The sequence below is a fragment of the Tachysurus fulvidraco genome, chromosome 13 (genome assembly GCF_022655615.1).
Source record: "Tachysurus fulvidraco isolate hzauxx_2018 chromosome 13, HZAU_PFXX_2.0, whole genome shotgun sequence".
NCBI lineage: Eukaryota > Metazoa > Chordata > Actinopteri > Siluriformes > Bagridae > Tachysurus > Tachysurus fulvidraco.
This window is the reverse complement of record NC_062530.1, coordinates 15,094,270-15,121,884: the sequence shown is the minus strand read 5'-3', so window position 1 is coordinate 15,121,884 and position 27,615 is coordinate 15,094,270. Positions and strand designations below refer to the sequence as shown.

Below are 27,615 nucleotides of genomic sequence, written 5' to 3'. Positions count from 1 at the left end.
AAAATGTCCCGATTGAATCAGATTTTCTGTGAAACCTCCATTTGAAATAAATATTCACTGGACAAGCAGCTTCAGGGTTTCGGGTTGATGGCATCCATGTGAAAAATCCCTTTAATCCCAGATTTTCTACATAAAATATCCCATCTCCTGGACATTGATATGATATAGGATCCAACTTCAAAGGAATGAGGACAGACTTTTAATGAACCCATGCACAATGTGACATCTCCCTTTATCTTTTAAGGACTTCACCATTGCAAATTCATAAGAACTCACATAAGCATAAAAAGTAATGAGCATTAAGGTTAGCATGTAGCAGCAGGTAGGTGCTTAAGCTTTTCTCATGAATGCATTTGTGTAAAATATTAACTCATTAGAATCCTTATGAATTTCAATAATAAACTAAAAATCAGTTCAATTATTAGTATAAATTAACAAATATCTAAATAATGACAAGAGAAATAAAGCTAAAACTAGGATAGAATCTTCTATAATATAATATTAAAATGCTCTGATGTATATGTGTAATATTATTAGAGATGATTGCAACAACAGTTTGAGTTCTGAGAAGAACTGAAGTGCATCTTTGAGGTACAGTTCATACATTCACAAGTCATTTACTGGCCATGAAGCACCAGATTACGTCTCAACAAAAGGTAGAAATGCACATCAACAGATTCGGGCTCTTTATAATTATTAGGACTGTTACCATTACAGCAGAACAGGTGGAACATTTTGAATGCAAAACAAATGACTGGAATAAGTAACAGCATTAGTATTAAATTACCAATCAAAACAAAAAATGAACTATAAATTGAATAGAAAGAAAAAAGAATAGTAATGGGAGCTGAACAACTGTAAATGTTGGCTCACAAACATTATTCACAAATATCTATTATGGAATGAATCTAGATGTCACTGAATATTTGACATATATTATTTCCCAAAATGCACCACAGCATTCTCTATAGTAAATTATAGTATCTCCCCAGTGCAGATTTTTTTTTAATTATACATTGCCATGAAGGTCATTTACAAATATTTACACAGAAGAAAATAACAGATTTGTAATAAAAATGTGATATTTTATTCATAAACAGCTTTTGCAGGAAACCATAATAGCACTAAGCATATTGCTCTGGATAAGAAAAAAATCCTGACAATTATATGCTGTCAAATAAATCCAATTTGCTGTAGTATTAAGCTTGCTTGCAGAATGTATGCAGTTTTCATTGTTTCCTTAACTCCTGTTTGGACATATAATGGGATTGTGAAAATGTGAAATAAAATCTGTCACCCTCAAAGCAGCATGCTGTGAAACTATACTTTATATTCTTTTTCAGACTTTTTTGTTATTATTCTTTTAGTGCTTTTACTCTCTCCGAGGTAGGCTTAATAAAATATTAAATGTACGATGGCCAATAATTTCACAAAGAACATCTTGTAGAAAAATTGCACTGCTGTGTTTGAAAAAAAAAATTACATAATGTCATTGTTTGTAAGTTTGAGCTCCACATACAGTATCACTCATTGCATGTGCTATTTGTTTTAGATATTTCTTTGTGCTCATTTAGATAACAATCATTCTAGAGGCCATTGTACGTGTCAGATTTTGTTTAAAAGCATGCCTTTTTACAGGGAAAAAAAAGAATTATTAATTCAATGTGTTAAATGTCAACATCACACATGTCAGTCCATTTGGTAATTCATTACATTCCACTGCATGTCTGTTAAAGCAGAAAGTCTTAGTTTATATCCACAGGTAAAGGAACAGTAAGCACAAGCAAACGGGGAGAAAGATGCTTTGGCCTAGGTTTAAATGACTGGCTTTTCCTTTCAGCGACTCTTGATTGGTCTCGTCTGGGCTCTGGGCCCCTGTGTCAGCTGCAGATTGGCTGCGACTAGAGCACATGTCATACAGGTTACCTGCAAACTGCATCTTTTTAGACTCTTGTCTTAGAGACTCCCACACAGCAGCGGCTTCGTTGGGGCAGCCAGCCATGGCCAAGTTGGCACAGTCATGGAATTCGTCCCATGATCTGCAGAAAGTTCAGTTTGCAATTGATTAGCGAAGTAGGAATTTTTTTAAGCAACAGAAACATAGAAACATATACTGCAACATATTGGGAAATATCATGCAGCATATTTCCTAACAATATTTTGTGCTACTCTATGTGTTAGTCTAGTACATGTAATATATGTACCACAAAACAGAGACTGAACCAGGAAAATCCACCCTCTAGCAATACCACTGCCACAGAATAATGATAAAATATCAGATTGGTCACTTCTGGAAAGTGAATATGTTACAGTGGAGTCAGGAAGCCTTCAGCTTGTTTGTCACTACCATTTTAAGCTTGAAGATGACTACATCATAGTTTGGCTTTTTCAAAATATCTCACTTAATATCTGCACTTAGAGCACTTCCGAATGAGAAATGAAGTAGCAGTGAAAGTTTTGCTGCTGATCATTTCAGAGATACCAGCAACTCTACCGACTGTAAATAAACATTCCCTGACAAACATCATTTTTTCTTTGTTTTCTCTGGATGTCAATTGTCAAAGTGCAGAATGAGGAAACCTTTTAATTTCAGAGACTTTCACATTGCATGACGTGGCATGATTGTTGGTGTCAAAAACTGCTGCTGGGTTTTTCATACACGACAGATTCTTCAAAAAACATTCACATATTGTGAATGGCAGTACTGTGGGGAGGACTGCCATGTTGATGAGGGGACAGGTTCACAGGAAGACTATGGGAAATTAAAACAATCACTCTTTATAATCATAGTGGGCAAAAAAGCCTCTCAGAATGCACCACACATCAGACCTTGATGTGGATGGGCTACAAAAGCAGATGTCCAAGCTCAGGTCTACTCAGGGGTGTTTCTAGATTGGGTTCTAGATATTTTTACAAAAGTATTTAAAAATTTCTAGGGGGTTTGAGGACAGTTTTTCTTTCTTCAGTCCTCAGCTATAATGTTGTATTTTGAATTGTCTGACTGCACATTGTAGTTTCCACAAGGAAGAGTTGAGGAAAGGTGGAGCACAGCAAAGAGGGTGAGGCATACAGTATGATTGCAGAAGACGCGCAGGATATTTTTGTTTCAGCTGGTTTTGATCAGGAAAATTTTAATACTGCTTGTGCGAGAGCCAAGCAATAACTATGGTTCCACGCTTGTCAAACAGAAACCGGAACGGTGAAGAATGGAAAGCTTCTTCATGAATGAGTGAAGAATGGAAAACTGCTATTGTAGTCCATCTGCTATACATCATACATGTTGCACTGGAAACATTACATGAAGCTCTTGCCCTGTATTTTATGCATTATGTTTGGTTGATTGGGTATTTGCATGAACGAGCAGGTATACAGATGTTCCTAATATACTGTATATACATACAGTATCTCAGAGGCTTCCTTCTGGGACGACAGCCATGCAGACCAATTTGTTGCAGTGTGCGGCATATGGTCTGAGCACTGACAGACTTCTGCAGCAATGCTGGCATTCATACATCTACTGTATTTCCCAAACACAACCTCTGGATATGACGATGACCACGTGCACTCAACTTCTTTGGTTGACCATGGCAGGCCTTTTCTGAGTGGAACCTGTACTGTTAAACCTCTTTATGGTCTTGGCCACCGTGCTGCAGCTCAGTTTCTTGGCAATCTTCTTATATCCAATGCCATCTTTATGTAAAGCAGCGATTCTTTTTTTCAGGTCCTTAGTGTGTTCTTTGCCATGAGGTGTCATGTTAAACTTCCAGTGACGAGTATGGGAGAGTGAGAGCAAAAACACCAAATTTTAACACACCTGCTCCCCATTTACACCTGAGACATTGTAACACTAATGAGTCACATGACACCAAGGAGAGAAAATGACTAATTGGGCCGAATTTGAATTTGTGGCTAGCGGTTTGGACATTAATGGCTATGTGTTATTTTGAGGGGACCGCAAATTTACACTGTTATACAAGCTGTACACACACTACTTTAACATTGTAGCAAAGTGCCATTTCTTCAGTGTTGAAAACAGTCACATGAAAAAATATAAACTATTTACAAAAATGTGAGGAGTGTACTCACCTCTGTGAGATAGTGTATGTGCCGCATGTGTGTGTGAAACCGGGTCGTGTTATAAGTATTTAACGCAGGTCCAAAAGACGGATTTGCTACACTGACAAAATTTGTAGGACTTTCAAATTACGATAACATGAAAAAGAGCGGGAAATTTAGACAATCATGATACTTGTGTCATGGCGATAGAAAAGTTGGATTTTCATCTAATAACGTTGTAAGGTTATAAATAATCATAAATAACCATCTCAGATACTTAAGAAATCATGTACAATGCTAGATGGAATTGCATGGGATGATGGGGGTGGGTTACGAAATTTCAAGCGATAACATGTTAGCATAATGACATCACAGTAAACATGACTTAAAGGAATTAAATTGTTTGAAATGTGCAGCGTTTTTTATATTGACAACTTTCATAGATGATAAATATGGAAAAAAAATAACAAGCAAATGTGCTATGTGGTAATGAGGTATTAAGTGTTATCTAGAACCACAGTGATAACACGTGGGCATTAGCATGTGCTTAGCGTCCTGATTTTTTCTTTTCTTGCATGTTTGTCACACTTTAATGTTTCAGATCATCAAGCAAATTTAAATATTAGTCAAAGATAACACAAGTAAACACAACATGCAATTTTTAAAGTTTTTATTATTAAGGGAAAACAAAATCCTAACCTACATGGCCCTGTGTAAAAAAAAAATGGTTGCCCCCTAAACCTAATAACTAGTTGTTCCACACATAGCAGAAAGAACTGCAATCAAGCGTTTGCAATAACTTGCAAGGAGTCTGTTACTGTGCTGTGGAGGTATTTTGGTCCACTCATAGCAGAATTGTTGTAATTCAGCCACATTAGAGGGTTTTCAAGCATGAACCACCTTTTTAAGATCATGCCACAACATCTCAATAAAAAAAAAAGTCTTCATTTTGTTTTTCTTCTGCCATTCAGAGGTGGACTTGCTTTTGCGTGTTCCTGCTGCAGAAACCAAGTTCGCTTCAGCTCGAGGTCACGAACAGATGGCCGCACATTGTCCTTCAGGATTTTTTGGTATACAGCAGAATTCATGGTTCCATTTCTCACAGCAAGTCTTCCAGTACCTGAAGCAGCAAATCAACCCCAGACAATCAAACTACCACCATTATATTTTACTGTTCTGCATTTTTTACTGCATTTCATATTCTTTTTCTGAAATGCAGTGTTACTTTTGTGCCAGAAGTAATGGGGGACACACACCTTCCAAAAATGTAAACTTTTGTCTCGTCAGTCCACAGAGTATTTACCCAAAAGTCTTGGGGATCATCAAGATGTTTTCTGGCAAAACTGAGATGAGCCTTTATGTTCTTAGCAGCAGCTTTCACCTTGGAACTCTGCCATGCAGGCCATTTTTGCCCAGTTTCTTTCTTATGGTGGAATTAATAACACTGAGCTTAACTGAGGCAAGTGAGGCCTGCAGTTCTTTTGATGTTGTTGTGGGGTCTTTTGTGATGTTTTGGATGAGTCATCGCTGCACTTTTGGGGTCATTTTGGGTGGCTGGCCACTCCAGGGAAGCTTCACCACTGCTCCATGTTTTTGCCATTTGTGGATAATGGCTCTCACTGTGGTTCACTGGAGTCCCAATGCTTTAGAAATGGCTTTATAACCGTTTCCAGAATGATAGATCTCAATTACTTTGATTTTTTAAATTTTGTTCCTGAATTTCTTTGGCTCGTGGCATAATGTGTAGCTTTCGAGGATCTTTTGGTCTACTTCTCTTTGCCAGTCAGGTCTTATTTAAGTGATTTCTTGATTGCGAACTGGTGTGGCAATAATCAGGCCTGGGTGTGGCTAGAGAAATTGAACTCAGGTGTGACAAACCACAGTTATGTTTTAATAGGGGGGCAAACACTTTTTCACAGAGAGCCATGTGGGTTTGGATTTTGTTTTCCATTAATAATAAAAACCTTCATTGTCCATTAATAATAAAAACCTTCATGTTGTGTTTTCTTGTGTTATCTTTGATTAATATTTAAATTTGTTTGATGATCTGAAACATTAAAGTGTGACGAACATAAAAAAATCAGGAAAGGGGGCCAACACTTTTTCACACCACTTTATGTGTGTGGTGTATTGATGAATGTCAGTATCATCACTACCATGTTGTACAGTTTTTATGTACTGGTTTGTTTACGGTTCGGTTTAGGGTACAGTATCGCACATTGTTTTGTACTACAGTACAGGTACAAAAAACTGTAAACTCTTTTGCATTTTCAAAGAACATTAGCTTGCACTTTACAGATTCAGTAAGTCTTTTGGAAGACAAATTCTGTCAAATGTTATTTTATTTACTTTTTTTCATATCCAAACTTTTCTCCCAACAACATATGTGATCACACACACACACACACACACACACACACACACACACACACACACACACACACACACACACACACACACACACACACACTAAACACAGTGTCTATCTGAACATAGGGCTTGAAAGCAACAGGAACAGTGAGGCTGTGGTGATGTTGATGCTGTCTACAGAACCCTTGATCCCCAGGGAACCTCTGTGGTTAAGGGTAAGAATAATTTCACTCTCATGGAAAGCATCAGTGAAGAAAAAAGCCTCAAGTTCTACTAGATTTTTTGTGACTTTTTGTGCTAAACTGCAGAATAACAGGGACTGGGATTCATTAATAACTGGGACATCTTCAGGGAAAGGACAGCTTTTTACTGCAGAGATGGCAGACTGCCAGCTCTCAGAAAGAAGCTCACTGATTTTATCTGAGAAGTTTGAGAATGGATAAATGAAGTGTAACTTAAAATACAAGTGTGATAAACAGCTAAAGATATAAACATTTGTTTTGTATTATTTACACCACTTACATACGTACATGAAAAAGCATCGTTTTTTAACAGACGTTTACTAGTTTGTTTTTATTTTTATCTGTATTTATTTTGCTTTTCTGCAAGCTGTGTAAATTTTTTTTTTTAGATAATTATTTTTTTAAAAGAATTATTATTTACTCTGTCAACATGATTTTAACATTAATTAACATATGTTTCTTATTATTGGTTGATTAGAAGTAAAATAAATTTAGAGAACTGATTTTCAGCCTATAACCTTCTGAGACTCTTATCTATGAATTCCATCACCGGTGCATGTTAGAGACAGATTCAAAGACACTATGTTTTTTCAGTCTATTGTTTTTTTTAAATGTACATTCTGTGAGTATAAAATTTTACTTTAAACGTAACATACATGTAACATATAACAATGTGTGATAATCTTTTTATTTTGATGTGAATATGCACTGCATACTAAACTGCAGACAATAATATTAATGAATATATTGTTTGAATGATTATCCAACCCCAACTCTGATGAAAATGTAGTAGACTGCAGCAGTTCAAAAAGTAGTTCAGTTCCACAGTATGAATACTGACCTGGCAACAGGGATGTAACTAAAATAACCTACTTCTGCACTGGCCAAACCCTCCATCTCTGAGTGATGCAGATACAATAAGACTTAAGTTTGCTTACAAGTGCTTGCAGTACAAGTAAATAATATTACAATTTCTAAGTATAACAAAACATACAAAAACATGTCTTTTCCTACTTATTAGAATATGATTCCACACAGACAGTTCTCAATCACCAAGTTTAGTTAATGTTTGGACATTTTTTTGTTGGACACTTCCAGCCTTCGGAAGGCAAACTAATTGGCCATCATGATCTGGTGTCCACACACTTGGGCCATGTAGTGTTTATATTAAGCATAATATATATATTTATAATATTATATTATATAAATTATATTAATTTATCTATGTTATTATATAGATCATTATAATTATTATGAATGCACATGATACTTAAAACAACACAAAAAAGTGCAACATGGACACTTTAAGTAATAACCTTAAACAAACATGGAAGCAGAGCTTGAATGTGGCATATAAAAGGAATAAAATATTTTGGGATGTGCTGCTATAGGAAAGTATTGAACAATGGGAGGGTGTAATAATGAAATAAACAAGGTTATATTTGTATCTGTGTCATCTTTCCTGAAGATTTTCTCATACTGGAAAACTGACTTACTGCCTGTTACACTGGAGACACTTTCCATAAATGTTAAATGTATGTGTTTGTACAGAAAGCTTCACTATATCAGCAGTTATACGGATTTTCTGAATTTCTGAAACAACTTCTGACCAATCAGATGGAAGAAATCAACAGTGTGATGTAATTATACTACATCATAATGCAAGTCAGCTTAAATATGACTGCAAACACATGGAGATATTTTAAAAGTATACTTTGTGTTATACATTGAATACTTAAGGAGCTTCGGCAGACATGGAAGAGACATTGTATTAATATGGACTAGGGATGCATGGACTAATGATTGACAGAAATCTTGTGAGCAGAGAGGATAGATAAGATGGAAATGGAAACACTGGAAAAAAATCAATGAATGAGGTGCTGTGGTAGTAAGCCATGGACCTCTGTATTACCTATTATGTACTCGACAATGCCAAGAGCAGAGAATGACACATAAGCCTGAGGTGTGAATGAGTTACACTGTGTGTAGGCGAAACTGAATCAGTGCACATAAAGGTTTGTATACCCAGGGAACCCATTTCTTTGATGCATTACACTCATATCTTTTCATTTGGGCTTGAGAACATCCCTGCACTGTGTATGTGTCTTAGCGTAATGTTACGGCCTACAGACCTGCAGACTGAGTCGATCTCGTGCAGGTCCTCTTCTTTTTGGCTGCTGACAGACAAGCTGTCCCCCAAGGCCAGAAGACACTGGGCAAAGCCCTTGTAGATGGAGCCGCACCTTCTAGCAGCAGCCATAGAGCTGAGGCTTGGCAACATCACTGCAAACCCAAACAAAGACTAATATTAGGCAGGATTTTGTGCTTTTCCCATGCTGCCTTTCTGTTTTATTGCCGTCAAGACTGTGGAGTAAAATACAAGGGATGAAAGAAATGTAATTTGTTTTAGAGTTGTGTTCAGCTGAAAAAAAATCATACACCGAGGAATCATTATTAGGAACTCTTCCTGAAGTTCTGGATTTACTACTGTACACAGAAATAGTGATTAAATGATGAAGAATAATTGTTCAGTGTTTTCAGAGAAGTGGAATCCAGTGTTTATTCTTGGGGAGAGTAATCTATAAAAAGCGGAAACAGTGATAAAACACAGGAATACACAGTTGTGTAAGGATACGTATTAAGGAAACCGGAAAGGAGATGGAATCCAAAGATGTTATATATGAAAAGCACAAGCTGTTTTTAAACCCTGGCCATTAGCTGCCTGTGTCTACAGCTGTGTGCGGCTGTGCATTAATCACAGGTACTGTAAAACGATAGTGCGCTTGCCTCCCTAAGAGACCTTCTTTGCATCTTCTGTTCTTGAGTCTCTTCATTCTCATTGAGTTTCTTCTTCTGGATAAGAAATACCCACTGATGGTCAGACCACAGAAGCAACAGCAGACCTAAGTGAGGATCTTAATTGGGACTGAGAGTGAATCACAGGCATTCTCCTCTGTCCCCACTGGGAATGCTTTATTAATATTTGATAGATAAAGCTTTTTCCCCCTTTCCCCATCTCTCTGGTACACCTGCCCCAAGTGTTGCAAACTTATTGATTGCTGGCAATGTTTCTGCTGCAAGATTATTGGTTTCACTGATCCGCATCAAAATTTAATGACAACTTGGAAAGCAAGGAACAGAAACCAAAGAAAGCATGGGACAGCAGTGCAAAGGAAAAGAAAACTACTCCACTACTGTAATACTTCTGAATCTGTAACGCACCAGGCGATAAAGGCTGGGAAACAATGGGGAAAAAAACAGACACTTCTGTGCCTTATCCTCCTGCTTTCATGATCAGGGGCACACTCTCTCTCAGGCCTACATAGTTTACTTTAACAAAACAGGGAAATTCATTTCCAGGTACAATAACAATCCTGCATTCTTAGAAATTGCTAGTGCAGTGCAGAGCAACATACACACAAACACACATATTCATCAATGCACCTACTGGCGAATTTTTAGGATATGGGAGAAAACGGGAGAACCTGGAAGAAACCCAAAAGGCACTCCGCAGACAGTAACCTGAGCTCTGCATTGATCCAGGGATGATGGAGCTGTGAGATGATACCTGTGCTATGTCCCATGTACAATCAAGGCAACCAAACAGCAAGCAACAACCAAGAAAGCTAAGCAATAAAAAAATTTGCTAACATTCTTTCTATTTTGCTTTATGATAGTAGTAGAATAATAGTTAACAGTAAATTAATAACGCACCTAATTAATAATCTGCACCTGTATGTTGTGTAGACCTACTTACTGTAGTGTAACTGGTATTTTCTGCAGTCTCTCGATTATGGGGTGCCAAAAGTTCTGGTACATTTAAATAGTGACTCAAATAGTATAAATTTTAATGTGAACATGAAATGTAAATAAAATAAATGTCACAATCCAGTGACGTTGACTGTGCTATCATCACTAATCTGCACTAAATATATCACCACTGTATATGTGTGAACTGTGTGTATCGCATTAATATATTGTGTTATGTGAATATGTTATGTTTACATCCTGTACAGGTGTTATTGCTATATTTATTATGTACGCAATATTTATGTTTTATAGTTATTATGTCATACCCAACATTTTTTCACCACCTTTTATAATACTACAATATACTTGTGATACTCATGGTTATGGTGAAATGACAGTAAAGTGATTCGATTTAATACCCTAATTGAGCAGAGTCTCCGAGTGTGTAAACTGGCTAGAGCTTCGTTTGCTACCTAGATTTCTATCAACTATAGCTTCTTCTGTATTGCTGTACATCTGTTGACTGATCACAGAGAATATGCGGTCAGTGAGACGTAAGACGCAAAAGGAAACACATCTCCACATCTAGGTGACACCAGAGAGTGTGATTAAATAAATTCATTTCTATTTCCCTTTCCTTTCGATCCCCTTTTTTCCAAGGAGAAAAGAATTTTAACATTTGACAGCCCGTAGTCTCTTTCTTTGAACATATTGTTTTATATTTGTAATCTAGCCAGGCTGCTAAATTCAGTCTATCACCAGAGAATAACTGGCAATCAGTCTGCTGTGTCAGGTAGAAGACACGAGACCTGTTTGAATCAGGACATTAATATTTATTCTGTAGTGGCATCTCGGATGCTTTTGCACCGGAGGAAGGGAGGAAGGAAGGGAGGAAGGAAGGGAGGAAGGAAGGGAGGAAGGAAGGAAGGGAAATTGGACTAATAATGATAAATCCAATTAGGATTTGATCATGTTCATGTCTGAATGAGTGAATGCTATGTATTTATGGCAAAAAGATCACTGAGAAAAGTCACATGGTATTACTAAAAGACATCAAGACTAAAAATTTGCAGATCAGAGAACTTGGATCCAGAAGAGATTCTCGAGTCCTCAATGACATTTAGAGTTCAGATAAAAGTGCTGTATCAGTGCAGGCTGGCTGGAGAGTTTGTTTCCTTTATCGATCACTCCATCCCTCAATAATGAACTGCCCCCATGGTCCACGGCAAATAGCCACAGGCCAGTCAGATACATCCAGGAGAGAAGAATGGCTTTGGAAATATTCAGCACTCAGTCAGAAGCAGTGCATTTTTCTACACCCCTTTTAATTCCTGCCAGTCTGCATAAGCAAACGATATATTAAGATAAATGATACCTTGACATCCACATATAAATAAAGGACAGTATTTCAAGGGAATCATCTGCTGAACCTTGCAGACAAGCAAACATTCAAACAAAACATGTCAAATAATTTTAAAGGAATTAAGATCCCAAATCCCATCATTTTTATCAGCTGTAGTCTGAATCTTTTATGAGCTGTTAATGCGCAAAACCATGTTTGGAGCAACAACAAAGAAAAACATCAAACTCTATTCCACTATTCAACAATCAACACAATACAGCAGACTGAGTTGTTATATCTAGACAATTTCAAGTGGCTCTTTTCTCAGTGCACTGCTCCATCTGCTTCTCCGCACTGACCTCTACTCCCCAGCAGGGCATGATGGAGTGAGAGTCATCTACACATCCATATGACCCATATACTACTCAGGAGAAAGTAATAAATGTGTTTTAGTCAGACCTGTTGGTAAGCAGCTAGATCTGCTACTGACATGCTGATGTCTACTGAACATGACCACATGACATGAAAAAAGCAACCCAAATCAAGATCTAATGAATCAGTATCAGAAGGACATTTTCCAAAAAATGACATGAAATAAAACTGGACAGCAAGATGTGGGTTTGTTTGTCTTTAATTATCTTTGCTTCATTCATCATTATCCCCATCACTTCCTGTTTCTGCTGTCCTGTTTCCTCTTTTTGCTGCCAGATTGGTTTGTCCTCTTCATTTTAACAAATAAAAGCTTCCGACAGGACCCATGTTCTTTAGTGCAATTTAGAAACTGAATTTGCTGCAGCTTCACATTATTTTATAATAAAATTGTATGATTATTTAAAGGATTAACCTTAACAAAAACCCTCACTGTGTGGGGCCCAACTTTCATGCCCAATGGCTATGCCTCTGATTGACCATGACTGGGCTTTTACATAGAGTGAAGAGTAATGCTAATGCTACCACATACATCCTATAAACACATCCTAAACAATTATTTGCTTCTAACAGTTTGAGTAAGATCTGTCTGTGTGTGTGTGTGTGTGTGTGTGTGTGTGTGTGTGTGTGTGTGTGTGTGTGTGTGTGTGTGTGTGTGTGTGTGTGTGTGTGAGGTTCAGCTCTTCACATAAGTGCACATTTATACAGATTTTTTTAAAAATGGTATAGAATCCCAACCGTGTGTCATTTTTGTTACATGCTGTTTGTTAGGGTCCCTGAGCTCAAAACACAAAGATGAGGAATGAGCATTAAAGCAGTAAAACCTGAAGATGATTTTGTCTGTCAAAAGAACCTTGTAACTGATGTAAAGAATTATAAATTCATAAAAGGAGCATAAAAGAGTAACTTGCTTTATTCTATTCTTATCACTGATTAAGGTCTAATAGACCAATGCACAAATGACACTCATAAAGCTCAAATAAGAAATGGGCCCTTCCCAAATTTCAGCAAATTAGAATAATTATAATCATAGTGGATGACATGCTATAATAGATTAATTGTGATTTAACTCAATGATTATGAATATATACTATACACTGTATCTGCTTAAACCCCTCTAATGCCTTTGTAACATTTAATACAATGAGAAGAAGAATTTAACAGACTCTTAGAGAGTGATAGTGTTAAGACCACATGCAGTGTAAGATAATGCAGAGGAACAGAGGATCTTATCAAGACATTAGTCCGTTACCCGCTGGGATAAGAGCACTTTCTAAACCACAGGAGGAACTCCAGAGAGAGGCTTCATTAGTCAACTTATCACAGAGATATATTTAACAGTGCACCACTGGCACACAAATCACAGATTCTCTGCAGTCACAGGTAGTGTTTTCTTAGCTTAGTACAGACTCTGTGCATAAGTGGTTGGGGTTGGGTGTTTGGCATGCTGGTGGTGTTCAGTGTGCACTGAGAGATACAGCATCCTCTCCAATTCCCACAGGGACGTTTGAGTTTGTCTCCAATTCTGGAACTTTCACATGTTTTAATGGGACCTTTATTCCTAACTGAACCTTTTTCTTTTAGTTGAGAAATATATACAAATAGATAATCTTGGCAAAGAACAAAAAATCCTCTGTATTTTCTTTATGCATTCAAAATGTAATTAATATATATATATATATATATATATATATATATATATATATATATATATATATATATATATATCAAGTCGAGAGTTCTTTTGAAGCCCCCATGTTGCCACTCTTTAGAAGAGAGTCAAAGAGAACAACAGCTTGCAATTGGCCTTAAATACCTTAAATACTTTTCTCAGGATTGGATGCACCTGTCTATGAAGTTCAAGGCTTAAAGAGCTCAACAAACCAATTGTGTGTTCCATTTACTCAGTGCTAAGTAGTTACAGGTATTCAAATCAACAAAATGGCAAGGGTTTTTGAAAATGAAAATGAAATTGCTGATCCAAACACCCAAATATTTATAAATGAAAATCATTTGTCATGGGTTCCTAAACTTTTGCATATGACTGTACAGTCTTCCTGTTCTAATCTGAGTCATTCCAGTTGTCCAATTTTATCATTTAATAGTATTTACTGTATAAAGTTCTGAGCTCAACATTGTTTTCCAATTTGCTTAAAAAAAAAAGACTTGGGAAGAAACACAGGGGTGTTTTGAAACAGATATAATAGTTATAGGAGATAAACCATCTAACTAGCATTTATTCTGCCTATTAGAGAAATGAGAAGGGTCCTCCCGAACAAAATATTTCTTTTAAATTTTAGAGGGGCATAATTAGCTTCCTAGTTACAGAGGGGCTTAATTAGCTTCCTATTCCTAGATTGGTTAAGTCTGTTTTTAGCTATTTTTAAATCGAGTAGGGGAAAAAAAAGATCCTTAAGACCAACAGGCATGTGTTCACTTTTATTTAAATAATTTTATGGCCTGAAAATGAGCCAAGTTGTTCAATGACTATAAGTATTACAGGAATACTAATCTTGGGTTTAGTCACATACAGTAGGACATCACTTCACTATTTTTTCTAGCAAAGTATTGACTTTGGTAGCTAGTATATTTATTTTTGCCCCAGCCTCCTCTGGATCTTTCCATATCTTGGGTAGGACTGTGATATTGATATCTAAGTTTAAGTTTTAATATTTTCCTGTGTCATTTAACTGACTGATCTGTTTTGCCAGTGATTGCAAACCTGCTACATTTTTTTTACTTTATATATAAAAAAGTTACACAATTAACTTCACATCTATTATTATTAACTTGGTAGATAATCCATCCAGAATCCAGGAAAACACATTTTGAAAGAAGCCTGGATGCTAACCAAGGTTATGGGCATTGAAAATATTAGATAGGAGATATATCAATTATGATATATCTCCCCTCCTTATATGCAATCGTAGATCTATGTTTAAACCAAGGGGCGGTTCTAGGATTTCATCTTTAGGGGTTTTAGCCCTCAGGGAGAATTTAAAACAAGGAGAGTTTTATATTATTATATGATTACATAGTAAGCCAAAAGTTATGGTATTATTAAATGGCAAACGTGGACACCAAAATTTTATGCATGATGTAATGATTTCAGTCTTGAATCAAATCGGTTCATGTATGTGTGCATTCTGTACGAACAGTGTGTCCAATGAATGCAGTCATTAATAAAAAAAATATTCACAAGACAAAGACCAAATCAATAAATATTATTTTTATTTAGTATTGAATGGTTTGTTTGTATTAATATTTTGTTTGTTCTATCAACTCTGGTAATAAGAATATTGAAATTTCACTGCTTTTGGTTGCCGTCTTTGTGGTTTTCCGCCGATTAACGTTATAGATAAACGCCTCCAGCTCTGACTGCGCGTGCACGCTGCGCATGCCTGTGCTTCTCCATTCAAATAAAGCAGACAGCCTAAGACGCACTTTTGAAAGACTACAATGCACGTGCGTAAAAGCAAAGTAAGAAAAATCGCTCTTGCTTCAAACTGCTAAATAATTTTCTTTTCCATCGACGACATGTCCTGCATTTTAATTATTTATGAAAGTAAAAATTATACTTTTAGTTTTAGGGTGGCTGACTTCACAGACAAGGGGGCTGGAGCCACCCTAAAAAAGGCCTAAAACCGCCCCTGGTTTAAACCCATTCCTTATTAAGGTAGCAATACCTAATACTTTAGATGAGAAAGAAGAAAAAAGGATTGACCTATCCACCTGGCTCTCAGCATGGAATGCGAATTGTTTTTAAAGTCTTTCTCTAGTAGAAATCAGTGTCAGTGTTCATATATTTCAAATGAGAAAGCACTTTACCACATTTAACAGGATGCTTTAGGCCTTTAACATTCCAGTGAGTCAAAGCTCCTGGCCCTCTTTCACTAGTCTTACTTAGACTAGCAGCCATCCTTAGGCTAGCAGTCCCCCCTCACCACAGAATGCCCATGATCACATGATTATCACAGCAAAACCAAGAGAAAACACAAATTATGAACATGCTGAAAAACCCAGCCCTGGTCTATACATCAAATTAGAACTATCAAGACAAACATGACTGTAAATACAGCCCAACTGGCATTAGCTGACTCTCAGGAGCTCAGTGAGCTGATCCCATGGGATTATACAATGAGGGAAAAAATGATATGATCCCCTGGTTATTTTGTATGCTTGCTCACTGACAAAGAAATGATCAGTCTATAATTTTAATGGTAGGTTTATTTTAACAGTGAGAGACAGAATAACAACAAAAAAATAGAAAAACACATTTCTAAAAAGTTATAAATTGATTTGCATTTTAATGAGTGCAATAAGTATTTGACCACTTCACAAAACATGACAGTATTTTGTGGCAAAACCCTTGTTGGCAATCACAGAGGTCAGATGTTTCTTGTAACTGGCCACCAGGTTTGCACACATCTCAGTAGATCCTCTCTAAATCATTAAGGTGTTGTGGTTGATGTTTGGCAACTCAAACCTTCAGCTCCTTCCACAGATATTCTATGGGATTAAGGTCTGGAGACTGGCTAGGCCACTCCAGGACCTTAATGTTCTTCTTCTTGAGCCACTCCTTTGTTGGGAAGGAGGTTCTCACACAAGATTTGACAGTGCATGGCCCTGTCCATTGTCCCTTTGATGTGGTGAAGTTGTCTCCTTAGCAGAAAAACACCCCAAAGCATAATGTTTCCACCTCCATGGTGTTGGTGGTGTCCTTGGGGTCATAGGCGGCATTCCTCCTCTTACACGGCTAGTTGAGTTGAGGCCAAAGAGCTTGAACGATACTTTCACCCAGTTCTCCTCTGAATCATTCAGATGATCATTTGCAAACTGCAGACCAGCCTGTACATGTGCTTTCTTGAGCTGGGAGACCTTGCTGGCACTGCACGATTTCAGTCCTTCCCAGTGTACTGTAGTGTGTTACCAATTGTTTTCTTGGTGACATGGTCCCAGCTGCATTAAGATCTTTATCATGATCACTTAAACTCCACGAGATGAGATCTTTATGGAGACCCAGACCGAGGGAGATTGACAGTTATTTTGTTTTTCTTCCATTTGCTAATAAACACACAAACTGTGGACACCTTCTCACCAAGCTGCTTGGCGATGGTCTTGTAGCCTATTCAAGCCTTGTTTAGGTCTACAATCTTGTCCCTGACATCCTTGGACAGCTCTTTAGTCCTGGCCATGGTGAAGAGTCTGATTGATTGCTTCTTTAAGAGAATGCTCCTGATCTCAGCTCGTTACCTGTATAAAAGACACATAGGAGCCAGAAATCTTGCTGATTGTTATGGGATCAAATACTTATTTGATTCATTAAAATGCAAATTAATTAATAACTTTTTTGAAATTAATTTTTCTGGATTTTTTTGTTGTTATTCTGTCTCTCACTGTTAAAATAAACCTACCATTTAAATTTTAGTTGTGAGACATATTCAGTTGTGAGACATATAGGCATTGTGTATAAACAAAAAACCTTGTTTACACAGTGTGGAGATTATGATATCAGCACATCACCCTCACCAGAATGGCGCTCTGCATAGGCAATCGCCTTTACTGGGTCAGTGAAGTACACTTCTTTTTCACTATGTGAGACCCGTAACTTGACTGGGTATAGAAATCCAAAGTGGACCCCTGGTAAACCCTGCAGCAGGTCCTTCATTCTGTTATAACAAGTGTGTTGTTTCAGTATGGTGGCTGGGAGGTCAGGGAATATCAGAAGATTCTCTCCATTTTAGGTGATGGATTTAAGCTGTGCCGCTTTTTGGATGATGTCTTGCCATTTGTGAAAGTAATGCATCTTGACAGTAAAGGCCTGGGGATATGAAGAGTCGTCAAAGCGTTTTCTCAAGGATCTCTGAGCTCATCCGATCAAAGGTAAAGTTTCCATAGAAAGCGCATTCTTCAACAGGTGCGCCATAAATTCAGTGACTTTGGCCCTGGCTACTCACCTTCTTTAATATTCAGAATGCACAGGTTTTGCCTTCTAATATGACCTTCAAGATCCATTTCTCCGGGAGCTACTAGTTAACTTTTTCACATCTTTGTGTAGCTAGGAAACCATGTCTGAAGCAAAAGTTGAGCTACCTTCAAGCTCAGTCATAGTTCTAGCTTGTTCGTCTATCGTGCTTTTCATGATTGAGATTGTAGCATTTGTCTCTTTTTTAAAGCAGTTAATGCTGCTCTGATGAAGATCAAGCATTGGTCTAGTCTTTTGTCAATAGCCTCAAATATCTTAGAGTTGAATAGCTGAAAATTTGATTGTAGAGCAGCTATCCCTCAAGCACTGTTATTAGCCTCAATGCAAACCTCCCTGCTACCGTGATTTCGAATTTCTCTTGGGGTTACTGTCATTTGCTCTTCCTTTTTTTAGTTTTTAATCTAAACTCAATGATGTGACAATAAAATTTTATTCAGTTTAGCTCACATATATATCGGTAAAAAATTGCAGGGCTGCCCTTATTGTAGAAACATGTCTTACTAAGTCTAGTGGGACCTTTTTAAAGGTAAATTTCACAAGTTATCTTTGGGCTCGGGGGAGCCAAGTTAGAGATGAAAGCTAGCCTACTCAAATAAAAAAAGGAAACAGATTTTTGTTTACATGCACAGAGTAAGCAGTGCCCATAAATGGAAGAATAAATGAGAAACGCTCTTGAGTTAGGTTGCATTCAGAAAGCATTGGCAGTGAGGTGATGAATGAAAGCAAAAGAAAGAATCTCTAACACTTTCTAAACAAACTGTCGCTGCCATGTTCAAAGACAGCTGCTGTGGTTCTATTGCAGTACTATGGTAACTTTACTGTGGTAACTATGGTGCTCTCTTGCGTAGCATCGTTAAGGACGACGCAGTAATGAAGCTAGCGTCAGCCACATAGCGTGCGAGAGGCAGACAGCGGACGTAATTCCCCTAGGAAAGCCTCTGAAATGGGATCTCCAGCAGCTCAGCATTGCAAAAACAATACCTGATAATTAAGTCTGCTAGCAAACACTGCTTTCCAAATAATTTGGTTAACCTCTAAGTTTTTTCCATCCACACCTCAGCTCCCAGGATGCTAAATGAGAGACAGAGCTAAAGTGCATGCAGGACTTTTGCAGAATCACTACATAAAATGATATATTTGAATAACATGGACTACTTCAGTATCATTGGTTCTATTTTGCAGTCAATAAAGAGTATAGGTGTGAATACAACAGGGAACTGATTCATTTGTATTTTTCTTTCAGATGCACACATACATGCTCATAATGTAATGGTTACATGTAAAGCCATAATCTTAATCTATTTTAACTATATTAACTCTGCAATAATGTGATATCCTCTGTATATTGATAGCAACAGCATGACTAGAGAAATCCCATTTTGGAGCCAGAGCAGTTTGTGGTTGGAGAAAGAGAACAACATGGATCACGTGTTCTTCAAAATGAGCTTAAGGTAATAAGCATGTGTTTTTCATACCTTCATTTCTGCCGGGGTGTATTGGGGTTCAACAGAAAAATGTTTTTGTTTCTTCAGGTAATGTAGGTTTGAACCCTGAAGATACCACAGGTATCTATGTCCCAGATCCTAGGGAGCAAATATGGCTGTGGTCTCTTGGTGGAAGGGATGGAATACTTTTTTTTTAGTAAAGCAGCACTAGTGTATTAGAGCTAATGAATGTTGAGGGTCTTATGTTACGTTATGTATGTGGCTGACTTCATGTATCTCAGAGGAATTTATGTTAAACTTCACCCTCCTTGGCTGGCAGCTAGCATATGATGGGGAGATCAAGCTGTTGGGTGGGAATTAATTGGTGACCAACCGGGGTAGAAAATTTGGGAAAAAAAATTGTCAGAACTTTGCTGGCAGTCTTTGGTCGCAATATTATTAATCCAAAAGGCATTTTAAAAAAGTGGTGCAGTGCACTACTTAGATTCTTGAATAAAGTCTCCACAGAAAAGAGCCAAAAACGATTTGTGTGTGAAATACCTTACAACCTTTATCTGCTACTCACTTCATGCAATACTATGCAGTGTTTTGATGAGAAAGAAACAGTGTTTTGGTCTGAAGAAAATTCTGCAAAATCTTAAATGTAATGCATATGGTTCATTTGAGTATACAAAACTAATTTAGATTTGTATACAATTTAAAGCAAAGGAACAACCTGATGTTGGGCTGAGAGTGAGGGAGTATGTGTAGCACAGAGAGGGCATGACAGGTCCGCAACTATCACGTAGCCCTGGTTTAAAAATAGTCAGAGGAACAATGCCGTGTTATGGGGAGCATTTCACAGGACACAGGAGCAAAAATGTTCCACAACCTTCACATCAATAGGCTCTTTCCAAACATCATCCAAATAGCTCTGCCACTGAATGCCTGCTTTCTCAGCATTCACCTAGCTGCACTCCACATTTTCACTCTCCATGAGACACAATGCCGCTGTTGAATCAGGATATGCAAAACAAAATAATTGTGTTCTTCTGTGCAAAACACTTGGGATTGGCATATAAAACGGACAATAGCAGAAAACCAATTAGCCTACTAAAGTGCATTATAAAATGCCCTTGTAATGAGTGGGCTGTGGAATAGTGAGGATAATAAAAAAAAATCAATTTCTAAAAAATATATACAGTATATAAAAATAAATTGCAGATGTGGCATTTTTTATTTAACAAATTCAATAACTTGTGGTCACCTTGATCCTTCACACTGCACTACACACTATGCAAGACTACATAAAAATCTGCTTTTTTGTTTAAGTAAATCGAAGACTGTTATACACAAGCATGTGTAGTCCACTCTGGAATTATTGGAATCCTCAGTATAGATTATGAATTTTATCATTCTAAGGACAGATGGATGAAAAAGAAAAAACAACACTTGGGCATGACAACAAACAGACTGTGTGGGTCCAAAACTGCTAAAATTAATCTATTCATTTCATTTGAATGACCAGTACAGAACATTTATTTATTTATTTATTTATTTTTTTGTTTCAAGGGGGGAGTCAAAAATGAAGATGAAAGTGGAGGGAATATGGTGAAAAGGTTATGGGCTCTGCATGGCAGACATTTATTAATTTGATCAGCAGCACCACTGACAAGACATCTATGAATCTAAGCAGAAGCTAAAAATAATTTTTACATTCTGTTTCTGATTGCTGTGAGTCAGTGAGTCAATAATGAAATGGAACATTACATTGAGACTGATGGAAGTTGATGAGACAATGGAAGTATATAAGACAAAGCATATGGGTTTGTCACTTGCAGTCAAGTGACGATCTCAGTATTTCCAGATCTATTATATGTGTAAGGGTCAGTTTTGTCTGAGGCCAGTTTTGATACTGTCTTTCAAGATTTGCTGTAGATCTCGAGGCATGCTCCCCCACCTGCCTGTTCACTTTCTTTGGGTTTAATGCTGAGACACAAAGCAAGATACAGTATATGGTAGTAGGTTGGAAAATGTGCCGTAACGCAAAGCACGAAAGACTAAAGTACTAAAGTGCAGATTCCATCCATGTGTGGGTCTGGGCTTACGGGTGGAGCCGGGGGAAAACGGGGGTTTTCAGAGTTTAAATGGGTTTATCTGGTTAGGTGTCTTAGCTAGTTGGAAGCCTTTCTGAGAATGAAACATGATGTTGTTAAGGTTTCCCCCAGAGAGGCATTTGAGATTCTAGATTTGACCTTTTTGTAGAATACAGCTCCAACTCCAGCACTTACTGTACATGCATCGCTTTCTTTTCAGATGTACATGTTTGTTTTCTGAGAATGTCCTGTATTATTGCTAGTGAAAAAGAATGCAGCCTAATGCTGGCTGTGAAAGGGAGGAGACGTGTCAGACACTAAGCAGTAATGAATGAGTGGTTATGCTAATGTACGTATACATTGTTCGGTTTGCAGGGAATACAGTGAGAGTGAGAGTGAACAGCAGGATAGACGTCAGTGAGCAGACTGATGACAATAGAATTTCTTTGTAGTAATAATTTCAGGTTTCTAATAAAAGCAGTGAACAGCAAAAAAACAGAAAGAAAATGAGTAAAAAAGATTTTTTTTCCTCACCAAAAGCCTACCCCATGCCCTCATTTCCCTCAGAGGGACATTCAGGAGCTTTGTTGGACTGATACTGAAAGTGTGCTGTTGCACAGGCTGTGAAAACGCAGTGCTGGAGGATCAGATGTAGATATAACAAATGCAGTTGGTGAATGACAGCAGAGAAACTGACAGCTATGTTTACAAAAATTTCTGAATACAAAAAAGGGAAATTTCACACTTTGAACTTTACATTCCTACACGGTCTTCCTTTCTCTATCTGACCCAAAAATATACACACACATTGGAATAATCACAGCTTAAAACAAAGCGTCCCCTGACAAAAATGCTGGTTAGAGCCCCATTACGGCAAATCTCCATCCTCCAAATAAATGAGCTTTAGGAGAGGATCAATGCTACTCTATATCCAGTCCAGTGATGGAGAATAAATGCGAAGCTCATTGGACTGGACACTCGCACTGGATACAGCTCCTGCTCTAATGAGTTTTTATTGACTCAAGCACCAAAGTGTCTAGCTTAACTTATTAGAGCTAGCACATGTTTCCAGGTGTAAAGACTGATTTACTTCAGATAGTCTATGAGTGAACAGAGCCTGGTGAGACTATCCGCTTGTGGGACAAATTCTATACCAGACTCTTCTTCCTCACGTGTCAGTGACTGCAGTCAGTTCAAGAGCTTTAGCTGTATTATATGCTGCCTCGTTGTATGTCTATTTGCATCATTGTGGCTTCCAAGAAAATAAATGGATATGGAAAATGTCTTGTCACTGTCTGCAGAGAGCTAATTCGTTTTCTTCTACATCCTGTACATTAGCCTTGCAGTACTTCCTCATCTATACTGCACTGCATTCTCCTCTGCATAGGACATCACTCTGCTGTATTTTTACACTCTTTCCCCCAAACTAGTTTTCTAGATTCTGGTGTGCTCAAAATAAAGGCCCAACTGTTTCTCTGCCCTGTTTTTTTTTTTTTTTTTTCAGTACATTTACTTGCCCTGAGATTTATCAAGCAAGTCAGTGTGAGAATATTCCTGGAGAGTCTAGACTATAGAGATAAACAATGAGTGATTTTGAATTTTGAAATAATTGATCATCAATTATTGCTGCATGCTTTTAGGGGTCTGAAAGTTTTAATGGAGTTGTTTCTCCATAGCTGTGTGAAAGTATGAACAGTCAACATGAGGACATCATGAAATAACAGTCAGATTCATTATGTTCTTAAGGCCTCTTCTGCAATACACCTGAATGAGAAATTGGCTTTCCAATCTGTTATCATATGCAAACTAATAACAATAATGATATTAATAATAATAAAGACAATATGTTTGTTTATATAGCAGATATTGTCATTGTGTACTTTTCTGATTTAATAAAGTATTGAACTCAGCACTGAACAATATTCTAATGTATACTAATGTTTTTCTCCTCATCTTTTTTTCTGACTATTCACAAAACTACTATGACTTTTAAAGGTAGGGTCTCCGTTGTTTGAGAACTGCTTCAGAAAACTGAGTCGGGACGACAAACAAAACAAAAAACAAAACAAACGAGTAGCCAATGAGCAGAAAGGTGTGGGTCTTGTCAATATGGGCGAAGAAAGTGTTCAGTGCACATGTGTGACATTAGCAGAAAGATTTAACATTGACATGGAGAATAAAAACAAAGAAAGAAAGCGAATAAAGGCTTACGATAAGGCAAGAAGTACAGTAGGACCGTGTTAATATAGGACCAGCTTTCCAGCGCTGGAGAGAACTGAAGGAGCAGGAAGTTGGCCGCATATTCACAGATTGGATTGGGTTAGGGGCGTGTTTGTTTTGGTGATTTCAAATGTCAGCATTGGCTTTTAAACAACGGAGACCCTGCCTTTAATTCATGTGCATTTTGTTCAAACCTCTGAACAGTGCACATAATCATGATGGACTACAATACTGTATGTACTATTTTTTGTACAAGATGACTGTTTTTAGTATATAAAATCAGTATAGCAAAATCAGGGATGTCATTCATGCATGACAGCTAAAGTAAAAAAGTCCTTACATGGTTTTAAAACTAAAATACATGATTTACACGAATACGCTAGAAATGATTTCCATTTAGTTTCACCTTAAGCATCCTCAGTTGACCTGAAATTTAGCCTGACTTTTATTTTCAAGATCTCCCTAAGCCACATTTATGTTCCAGAGATCCTGCATACTAGAAAACTGACCTCAAATCTGCAGCCTGTAAAACACTGAGCACCTGAAAAATGCTAAAATGACCTTGGATGCTCGCTTGCAAAATGCTATTGTGCTCTGCACAAAAAAGTGCTGTTCAGCTAAGCTTAATTAAAGTGGGAGCTGTGTGAAGATCTCTCCCTTTCATGCAACACAAAAACAGTAGAGTCTCTGAACTGCCTCAAGATTCATTAGTGCTTGAAGGACAGGTTTCTGTAACTCTTTGTTAAAATGGTCAAGGACATTCATTCCTGTGAAAAGAGAAGAGCATCATGCGTTTAAGGATCTCGCCACATGGCAAGCCACTAAAATGTATCAAGAGGAAAATTACATCGACAAATGTGATTGCAGTAACAGGGAACAACTTACAAAGGAGACTCCTGGTGACGCAGACATACATGTTAAACCTGACTATAAGCTCTCACATCTCTCATATGTCTCCTTGAGCAGTTTGCATCACTCATGTTTCTGGAAATCTCCCTGAAGCTGTTTCTATCTACCTGAGGATCTGTATTTGTTATGGAAGTGATAATGTCTAAACAAATTAATTGTTAGCCATGAGCAGTTACAATTCATTTCTGGAGGGCCACAGCACAGTTTGCTCTTCCTTCCTGATTAATTCATGAGATAATTATCAAATCCTTCAAGTATGCTCAGGTGTAGCCGAGAAAGCAATAAACTGGCAAGGATGCATGACCACCAGGACTTGAATCTATTGCATTTGGAAGCTCACTTATGGTAGCTTGAGACACAAAAACATAATATTAATCCACTCTTACTGTATATAATTACGTACACATAGAGGATAAGTGTTTACCATTTATATTTTTTCCTTCTGCAGCAGGAATTATCTGTCTGTTCTGTTCATGATAAACAACATAATTACAACAAACAATCTGATATAATGTACAAGGCATGATTTAATTAATTATTTAATTGAATATGACCCTGCTATACACTTGATTTCTCCTTGTAGCACCATTATGTGGATCTAAAAAGCAAAGCACAGAAGTTGATTTGAGGTATAAAAAAAACAAACTTCTAATAGACTGGATATTTGAATGAATAGAAATATAATTTCTATTACAATTGGGATCGGGATGTTTTTTCCGCTTGTGTTCATAAACACTTTCTAGTAATGAAGTAATTGAGAGTAAGTCTGTGTTTGTGGATATTTGTATCCATGTAGAAGTGGTGCAGATTGGGAATAATCATCTTTAAGCTTTTGTAAACACCACTTCAAATGTTACCAAATGTTTATAATATTGTTCCTTACAACTTTAGGTCATGATATGTATATATTTAAGTACAAAAGTGTTATTGTTTAAATGCTATTAAAATTTCCATTTTCTTGTGTGTGTGTGTGTGTGTGTGTGTGTGTGTGTGTGTGTGTGTGTGTGTGTGTGTGTGTGTGTGTGTGTGTGTGTGATGATGATGAACAGTACAGTGGTGTAGTTGGCAGTGGGGTTTCCCTGGTAACATATACAACCTGACAACACCACGTGAATAAAGTATATTTAAGCTGTTATGAAGAAATACATTTTAAAATCAATGCATCTAAAAAGGAGACAACAGATTGGGAGACCAGTTGGACAGCTGGTGCACAAACTTCAATGCACAGAAATGATCAGAAAATCAAGAGAAAAGAAAAAAAGAAAAGAAAAAAACCCAACAACTCTCAATTGTTTTCCAAAACTGGAACTGCTTTCAGAGCAAGAAGTAACATGGCAGTTGGTAAAAAAAAATCTCCCACAGACTGACCTTAGAAAACTCATCTGCATGAGCAGCTATATGCAATATGGCATCCAGTGAATAAACCGAGTTTGCAGAAAATTGTGATTGTTTTATTTCATTCCATGTCCCACACAGTGCTCAAGCATTTCCTGCTTACTCATCAGCTCCTCGTCATTCTTTCCACATATTCGTATATAAAAGCCCAGAGCTGTTGTTGGAACAGCTTCACCACGGTTTCACACAGAATTACAGAGCGCAGCTGGGAGTCACAGGGGACAGCAGAGCAGATGCGTTACGTTCATTATTTATTTCTCTGGTTTCCTTTCCACATAATCCTCTGAGGAACATCAACACAACCCTTGGTGACGCATTCAACAGAGCGCAGCGCTTCCATAACATCCAGGGCTTTTAGTAACCTCTGGAGAACACCTGAACCGAGTTAAGTCATATTCACAACATGCACTGCTGTCTTTTTTATAACGCGCTCCAGTTAAGCTCCGTTTTAACGCGCGCTTCAGTTCACTTCGGCTGCGTAAAGCTCGAGCTTTGCGCCTGAATCATGACTCCATCACGCTCTCTATACGCTGTCAACTTTATTGCAAAGCACAAATCCTACAAAGATGTCACGACTGCTCAACAGTGAAAAGTGTGTGCGATCATTATATTAATGGATAACCCCCCAAAAAGGACGCATGCGCTGTTTGTTTACTGTCTAATGCCACGTTTTTCTTGATGCGTCGTAATTACAGCCTCGCAAACTCCATGTTTTACCAACATTGTTACACGTTTGTAATAGTATGTATGATTTTGTATTTATTTTTTAAATAATAATACTAATCATAGTATTAATATGGAGCGATGGGATACCGGTAACTCGTACGCAGCGCGTGCGGATGCTCGGGTCCGGTGCGCACGCGTTACCGGCATCCCAGCGCTCCATATTGTTATGTTTTTGCCCCCAACCAAGATACAGAAAAATTTCTTAAATATGTTAACATCATAATAAAATTGTCCTGATTTTCTTTTAAAACTCTATCCTTAAAAACAGCACAAACCCCATTTAAATCAGGAATAACTGCCTACATTAATGAACCAAGTGCATCAGGTCTTCTGCTACTGTCAGAATTATTCTCATAGGAAATATTATATTATAGCTCACAATAAGCATTATGGCACGCGCAATGTCATGAAAACACTTACAAAGGTGGAAAGCAACAGGCAAGAGGAAGCAGACGCTACCCAGGGATGTCATTCTGAAAGGAAAGGAGAAACCCGGCTGCGGGGCTGAGACGGTGTTTCCACGGACAGCAGACTTTTCCCGCGCTTTCGTGACGGAGGTGTTCGGTGATCTCCACCTGCAGCGCCTGCGAGACTCCGCTGTGCGATTCGAATCCGCGCCTGCGTCTTTAGTGAAGGGGGCGGGACCTCTGGGGCCGTCCAAAAGCCGCAT

The 27,615-nt window shown here is 37.7% G+C and overlaps 1 protein-coding gene across 1 annotated transcript; it reads right to left on the bottom strand.

Annotated features, from left to right (window-relative positions):
* Positions 1 to 673: 673 nt before the first annotated feature.
* Positions 674 to 27,615, bottom strand: nrn1la (neuritin 1-like a). Its single transcript, XM_027161612.2, has 3 exons — positions 27,366 to 27,615; positions 8,801 to 8,951; positions 674 to 2,039 (listed from the first exon to the last, which is right to left on the bottom strand). The coding sequence occupies exons 1-3, from the start codon at positions 27,613 to 27,615 to the stop codon at positions 1,751 to 1,753; spliced, it is 690 nt and encodes a 229-aa protein (XP_027017413.1). The 3' UTR covers positions 674 to 1,750.